The 8,262-nt window shown below is 36.3% G+C and overlaps 1 protein-coding gene across 1 annotated transcript in view; it reads left to right on the top strand.

Annotated features, from left to right (window-relative positions):
• The first annotated feature begins 910 nt into the window (after positions 1-910).
• The window catches only part of LOC103475691 (von Willebrand factor A domain-containing protein 7-like), a 12,284-nt gene continuing 4,932 nt past the window's right edge, over positions 911-8,262 (top strand). The window contains exons 1-9 of the mRNA XM_008427496.1: positions 911-968; positions 1,820-2,007; positions 2,102-2,374; positions 2,941-3,034; positions 3,160-3,288; positions 4,014-4,200; positions 4,286-4,455; positions 7,393-7,505; positions 7,582-7,698. Of these exons, the coding sequence (XP_008425718.1) occupies positions 1,831-2,007; positions 2,102-2,374; positions 2,941-3,034; positions 3,160-3,288; positions 4,014-4,200; positions 4,286-4,455; positions 7,393-7,505; positions 7,582-7,698 (1,260 nt within the window). The 5' untranslated portion in view covers positions 911-968; positions 1,820-1,830. The remainder of the gene's footprint in view (positions 969-1,819; positions 2,008-2,101; positions 2,375-2,940; positions 3,035-3,159; positions 3,289-4,013; positions 4,201-4,285; positions 4,456-7,392; positions 7,506-7,581; positions 7,699-8,262) is intronic.

Here is an 8,262-nt window from a genome sequence, read left to right as displayed (position 1 = left end):
CAGCACATGTTAAGGTTATCAAAGTCAATGGAAGGCTAGCAACAGTTAAGCTAGCATAACTAACCCACTGCTCACTTGTTCAATGTTTTCTTTAAGTTAAAACTTTTTCCTCACTTGTTAAATCTGAAGCTCTTGTTATCTAATTCATAGGGTTGAATTAACCGCTAAATATTGCGTCCATTTTTCAGATTCTTTGCGTGACTGTGGTATTTTCTGACCACCCATAATGTTGACTCAATGGACAGCAGTGGCAGGTGTGGCGCACGATAAGTCACAAAATGTCCAGTCCAGTAATTTATATCCATCCATATTTTCTTCTGTCTGGCGCTCAGTCCTTCTCTCTCACTTCCCGCTACTTAGCAGTAGGTGTCAGGTTACATTGTGTTGCATTCAATGTTTTTGGAAAAAAGAGATTCATGCGCTTAATGTCTGATTTCCCATAACTATTTATTGAATTCATAGTCGCCAGCTGGGTTGGCAAGGCTCTCATTTGGGGTGGCAACTGCCACCCCATGCCACCCCAGTAGATCCGCCCCTGTCAACAGCAAAAGTTTAGTTTGACTTGATATCAAACAGTGAATTAAAGTTGAGTTTTTCAATTAAAAACATTAAATGTTAACTGTACATTTAATAGGTATTTTTTAAATGTTCACTAATTTATTCATGTACATTTAAGTTTTAACTTTTTGAAAATTTAAACTTAAACATATAAAAGAGATTTTTCTGATGTTTTTAAATGAAACTTCCATGGAAATAAATCTGAAGGTTACAGTGTAACAAGCAGCTATAAATGTTTTTATTGACCTTCAGGAGTGTTTTTCGATCTTTGTTTGCGTAAAAATGTGCTGATCAAACAATGTGTCACCTCCTCTATCTGAGAGACTCCACCCTTCTGTAGAAACCCATCATAAATTTATAGACATCAACGCTTCAGACACATTACTGTCAGGACATCTGCCACAACCCAGGTAAAAACTACTTTATTCCCTACTTCTCTTTACTTATTGATTAAAAAAAATTCACAATTTAAGAATAATGTCTGAACTTAAGCTAAAATAAAATGTTTTAATTCATTCTGCTGTTAAATAAAATCAATCGATAAGAGAAACCCAGGTGAGAAAGATGCTTTTAGTGAARCACGGAGTTTTGTATTTCACCCTCATCTTTGTTTTTGCTTTTGAAAACTGTTAAAATCTGCAATCTTAGCAAAAACCATCATATTTTACTAATTTAAGTACATTTAAGAAAYTGTTAATATTCAAGACTAATTTATCAAAAGTTACAGTTCTACAAGATTTTGACAAAGGATAATGTTTCCTGTAAACATTATCATTTACATGTTTCCTGTAAACATTATCATTTACATGAAATGTTTACAGGAAACATTTCCTGTAAAATTTCCTGAAAATATTTGTGCTGAAATATTTTCAGCACAAAATATTTAAAATTTTCTGCTGAACTTCACTGTGTATGTAGAAAAAAGAGAGGAAGAAAAAGGGAAAGAAAGTTCTTCCGGTCTCCTGTATATTTTTKATTTATTTTCAKCTACTTGCGTCTTTAAAATCACTTAAAACAAAAAGGTTTTCATTTTGGTGTGTATATGAGAAAAAACAGTGCTGAACATTGTTTAAAAAGTCAATAATGAAAGAGCTGAAGAATATAATATTTCTGCTTTGAATCTTGATCACAATTCAGAATTGAAAAAAGACCATAAAGCACCAAAACCAGCTCAAATATTACATATTTGATATAAATTGTGTTAGGTTTCCTTGTCRTGACGTTAAAGGTGTTAAACCTCAAACTTTGTGTTTCCCTGCAGTTTTTGCTGTGATGTCTGGCTTGGCTGTGCTGTGTTTCCTGCTGCTGCAGACTGGAGCTCATAGTTTTGGTATATTTAATGGAAAGTCTCTGAGCCACCAAGCCATCACAGAGACAGCCGCCCTAAATGTCACAGTGCAGGTGTGCCGCAGCCTGGCTGTGTCTGAGGGCAGGGATTTCACTTTTCCTGTAAGAATCAAACAGATTCACCACGTCTTTTTAACTCCATTTCCAACCCAATCAGGTTCTGTTTTAATAAAACACAGTGTCTGTGTCTATGCAGCCTCAGCCTTTTACTGCTTCATCTGTTGCTGCTGCCTGCGGAGCATCAAAATCCTTAAGAAGCTTCATCGAAACCATTCAGCGGCTTCAGAGGAAGAACTGGCAGACGGACATTAAATACGTCCTGAGCGCTCGTCGTCACTGCGACAACGAGGAGCTGGACGAAGGGAAGAAGATAGTCACAGATGGTTTATCGGTCGTCAAGGCCTCCAACAAGCAGCAGAACTTTGTTTCAGCAACGTCGAGTCTCGGAAGGATTCTCCACACTTTACAGGTATTTCTGAATGGTTTCCAACTAAAAGTCACGGCAGCTAATTCTGCTGGTTACATCTGTTGTACAAATTACACTGAGTGGTAGAGGTTTTACTTCAAATAATTAAAAATATTCACAGGTTTTACGCTATACTTGGTTCTGCTGCCCACTTGTGGAAGAAAGCGTCACAACATGATCATTTTAAAGCACTTATAATAAGAGGTTTCACATTATTATTATTATTACTAAAGCTGCAATTTTGTCTTTTGTTCCTTTGAAAATCTGCCTGCATCCCACCTAAAAATCACAGCAACTAATTCTGCTATTTTTGGATGTTTTTACTTTTAAAATTGTCCGTCTGCTCATGTATAAAGAAAGCAAGCAAATGACACTGACAGTAATTTAAAATATTCACAGGTTTTATGCTACATTTGGTTCTGCTGCCCACTTGTGGAAGAAAGCATCACAAAATGAAAATCTTAAAGTGCTTTAATAAGTGGTTTGTGCACTAATTCTGTATTTCTGAATTTAATTCAACATCAGAGATGAAAGCTGTAATTTTGTCTCTTGTTTSTTTGAAAATTAAGGATTTCTACAGTCACAGTAACTGGGTGGAAATAGGCCATAAATTCCCAAACACCAATTTGATCAAAGCAAACGCCCGTGTTGGAAACATAGCAGGTAAAGACATGATGACACTGGCTTTAAGGAGTGTTTGGTAGAGTAACAAACAAAAGGCAGATTTTATTTTGCATTAATTTCTGCTCAAACTTATCTGTTATTTCTGCTCCAATCTGAATCTGCAGCTAAAACCAGAGCAACCTGTCTCAGCTGTAATGGAAATGACTGCAGAAACAACATTCGGAGCGACATTCTGAAAAACAACATACTTACTTCAGGATATTTCAGTCTGAATCCTTTTGCCAAGCCCTCAGGTAAAAAAAGTATTTTATGTGTTGATATTTTAAACTGACACATTTTGTCATTTCTCTGACTTTACACTGTGATGGTGCTGCACTACATTTGATCTGATCTGATTTTTTACCAGGTCTTAAAATTGTTTTAACCCAACTTTGAGAAAACACACAGAAAAGTCTTCATTTATTAAACTTAGAAGACGGAGAAACATATTTGGTTGCAATAATTATTTGGTGCCTTAAAAAAAAAACTCAAATTGAATCAAATAATCATTACTATATTTAATCAATCTGATAAAACTATCAGCTGCATTATTGCTCCAAAAATAACATCTGACCATTTGTAATTTTTAGGTGAACTATGTGTGATTTTTCTTTATAATTAGCATTTATTAGCTAATGTAAAGCATTGTGATGCTGATTGATTTAACTTGGTTGAAGACAAGAACCACTAATTTCTGTACAATATTCACCAAAACTAAATATTATCATAAAAAAGCAAGCTTAGATTTATCATAGCAACAAGATCTAACATTGCATGAAAATTCAAATATTACATTGAAAGATCATTCCTCAAAACTTTTAGAATAATTTTCCAGGAGCTTTTGCTGCCTGATGTCTCATTGGACTTTCTTTGACTCAATATTTGTGCTTTTTTGGATACCTGTACATTTCTAAACCCAGTAATTATACACGTTATARACTGGTTAAATAATTTGTACTCTTTCTATGATGACAAACAGGAAAATGCAGCCATGGCGGTGTACCTGATAGTACAAGTTTAATGGAACCAAAAGGTGGAATCAACAAAGATACGCTGGACTCCAGCCATGGACACCTTCACTCTCAAGCAGCCAATATGGCGATAGCAGCAACCAGTGAGCTGCTGGAGGACGTTCGCAGTGCAGCCGGGGACAAAGCATTCTTTGAGTAATAAATTCAGTACTTCTGGATTAAATTATGCCATTGTGTAATTTATAAAACTGATTTTTGTCTTTATTTTGCCATTCCTCAGGATGATGGGGCTGTCCAAAGGGAAACCGTTGTGTTTTGTGGTCGACACAACAGGGAGCATGGGGGATGACATCGCTGCAGTGAGGGAGGTCACAGCCTCAATAATAGACAGCAAGCTGGGAACACCGGATGAGCCGTCGGTTTATGTTCTGGTTCCTTTCAATGATCCAGGTACAATCAGTGTTTCTCAAGCCGTTTCAGGCTGAGGACCAGTTAACTTGAATGAAATGAAGATATTGGTTTCTTTATGCACTTCTTACTGTTTTCTTTGTTCAGTCTTGCTGTTTGGTAAATGTGACTGACTAAAGCCATGAACATTTATTTTTGAGTTATTTACAGATTCTGAAAGTGCGGATTTCCAGTGATGTCAAACACATGAAAATAAAAAAAAAAGTTGTTCTTTACACTAAGTGTTGTGTGCCAGAAACAAAAATCTCTTTCACACAATTAAAAATAAAATTATCCACCAATTCAATAGTATTTAGCTACTTTAATCAATTTTAATTAAATAAAATAAAATAATTATTGATGTCCAAGTCTTATTCTAGACCAGTGTTTCTCAACCTTTTTTGGGCCAGCGCCCCCCTAGCCTTTATCCAGGTCCCTCACTGCCCCCACCAAAGAATTTGGAGGCTACTTTGCACTGACTATTATTTTATTAGTAATATAACTATCACTATTGTAGATGTTTTGATTTTTATGCTTGTTTCTGTATCATCAAAAATAATTTCCCAGAGAACAAAAAAGTCMTGGGAATAAAAATTATTTTCACAGGCGTCTACGAAAAATGCAATGAACATTCAACTTAAAATTGGTAGGCCTAACAGCAGCCAGAGTGGAAAAAATATTCTTATTTTGTGCCATTTTCTAGTTGTTAAATCTTGCACAAAATTACCAGATAAAAGATGTTCAACATGCCAGTTTAAACTTTGAACTATTTGCAAAACGACTGAGCTCTGCAACATTAAAACATGGATAGAACTGTAACTACATTAATCATAGCTCTTCTTCTCTTCAGTGTTTGTCAGTTTCTGGTGGTGCAGCTCTGTGCTGCCTTCAGGAGAATGGGACATCAGAGTATCATCCATACAATTTTACCCACGTGGCATTTATTGTGCAAACCAGAGCTTTCAGTGGAAAAACAAAAGTTCCAGATCCTTTTAATGCCATACAAATATGAGACAGAAACATGGATTATATCTTTATATAGACCTGTCTATTGATTTATAGATTAATAGTTTTACTGGACAGAAATTACAAAGAACAAATCTGGTTCTCAATCAAGTCCTAATGAGTCAAATTGAAAGTGTCATGGAGTCATCAGCCTCATGACATTAACACTGACATGAAAAATAATATTGAAGAAATAAATATATCAAATCTAAATAAAAACATAAATAAATGATCAGTTCTTTACTGTTATGGTCTGTAAGATATATTTATTCTCAGTACTAGATGTGGTCTCAACAAACCCATGACATTTCAACAATATTATTTTACCTTTTATCTGGAAATAGTGTCTACAGTCCTCTGTATTAATTATTGTTCTAAAGGTCTCTTGTCATACCAGTTTATTCCTCTGTATTTACTTTAGTTTCTTAGTTTATTCTTGCATTTTGTTCTTCATTCATTTCCATTTAGTTTCCTTTGATTAGTATAATCCTCTCTTGGTTTATTGCTATGTCCACTTTAGTTTCTTTCCTGTTGCTACATTTATTTTAATATTTATCCATTATAAGACGAATAATATAAGACGAATAATCTTCACTCATCACCTGCTGCTCCGTCTAATCGTCATGTGTTTCACATCATGTGTTGATTTTTTCACTGTTCAGCTCGGATTCTCTGTTTTGATGCCATAATTCACATCTAGTTCGTCGCTCCGTTTTATGTCCCGCTTCTCCTGTTTCGGAGTTTTGCGCAATGTGCGCGTCTTTTTTTAAGCCCCTAAGGTGCAGGGCGGTCGGGAAGCGTATCAATGGGGAAAAGGCAGACTGACATAAACCTTTTAAAACAATGGAAACAATTTCTGCATTCTGATTATTGAAATTTTAAAGTGCTGTGTTGTTCTATTACCTCCGTTTCATACCGGACCACTTACAGCACCGTGTTAACGCTATAAAATGAACGCTCTCTATCGAGGTATCACCCATGGAGGGATTTCTTTATTTAAATGGGTTCATTTTTCAGAAGGATACACAGTGAGGGGTATTGTGATTTTAGCTACCAGTAGCAGGAGAACGGAGCTGCGCCAAGAAGCTAACAGAAGCTAACAAACACTGAATAGAAGAAGAAGAAGAAGAAGAAGAAGAAGAAGAAGAAGAAGAAGAAGAAGAAGAAGAGCTGCCATAGATACAGTTGCAGCCAAGCATGGTTTAATGTTACAAAATACAGTTTTACCAAGTTGCTCAAAGTCTAAACTGGTATTGTTGTGTATTTAAGGTGTAAAGTTTACCTTCGACCAAATGCCCCCCAAAGGCATCCCAGCGCCCCCCTTTTGTAAAAATGTCCGACAGCGCCCCCTGCCGTCCTCTGAACGCCCCCTAGGGGGCGGTACCGCCCACGTTGARAACCGCTATTCTAGATAATGTATTATTCTTTTTTAATTATACTACATTTTATAAATTCCCCAGCTTTTCTTTCTAGTAWTTCCTATCCCATTGTTCTTACCAAAGTTTTGTAAGGTAGTTTTGATATCATACGTCACGACAAATATACGGTTGTTTACATGCAGTACCTTGCAGACCACTATAGGCACCCGCGGAATACTAGTAGTCCGGGGAGATTGTTCTATACCAGGAGTACGTCGGTGTCCTGCAACTCTTAGATGTCTCCCTGGTCCAAAACATTTGAATCCAATAGCTGAATCACCTCCTAAGTGCAGTCAAGTTCTCCAGAGTCCTGCTAACGACCTCATTATTTGACTCAGGTGTGTTGAAGTAGAGATACATCTAAAAGTTGCAGGAGACYGGCCCTCGAGGCCTGGAGTTGCCCACCCCTGTTCTATRCCCTCTAATACTGCTTTCAGTTATTTATTTTTGGTTTAAGATGTAAGAGTTTTGGGAGATAAAAACACAGAAAATGTCTTTGTTTTTCATTAATGTGCAGATTTTGGGCCACTGATACGGACAACCGACCCAGAGATTTTTAAGGCTTACATCAACTCACTGAAAGCAGCTGGAGGTGGAGATATTCCAGAACTGAGTCTTTCTGGACTTCAGGTGCTTTGTTTGATGCTGCAAAATTGATGATACATAAAAATTAAATACTAAAGCATTCCTCTGTTTCTTCATGCAGCTAGCTCTGACTGGCGCGCCTCCTAATTCTGAGATCTTTATTTTTACCGACGCTCCGGCCAAAGACAAACACCTGAGAAACCCAGTGATTGCACTCATCGAGCAGACCAAATCTGTGGTGAGTAATTCTGCAGAAGCAAATATGGAGTCTGTTGATCCAGTCAAATATGATCAACGTGAATTATACAAAAAGAAGATAGCATTGGCCCAATTGTTATCACCAAACAGATTCAGTGTTCTCATAAACATCTTTGTGACACTTCAGTAAWGGSCAATTTCACCAAATATTTCACTACCTTCAGCATCTTTTATCTATTCTACTTWWAAAAAAACKAYAACAGCTGGATTAGATCATTTTGCTATAGAAGCAAAATGTTTAATACCGAGTTTGTGATTTGTGAAACTTCAGTAAAGGGCAATTTCGCCAAATGTTTCACTCATTTCTTTTATGAGAGAAAGCAAAAAGGTAAAACTGGATATGACAGCAAAATAACGGAAATTTCAGAGGAGGAAGAGTTCAGATGCAAAAAGAGGACTGAAATCGACCTTTATTGAAGTTTCACAATTCAAATAAAGGTTTCACAAATTACAAACTGGGTTTAAAATATTTTGCTATTAATTGACAATAATCTAGTCCAGGTTTCAAGGCTCTAGGTGTTGTAGTATTTTAGCTAGAGTAGAT

Source organism: Poecilia reticulata, linkage group LG14, assembly GCF_000633615.1.
Source record: "Poecilia reticulata strain Guanapo linkage group LG14, Guppy_female_1.0+MT, whole genome shotgun sequence".
Classification (NCBI taxonomy): domain Eukaryota; kingdom Metazoa; phylum Chordata; class Actinopteri; order Cyprinodontiformes; family Poeciliidae; genus Poecilia; species Poecilia reticulata.
This window is presented reverse-complemented; position numbering and strand designations above follow the sequence as displayed.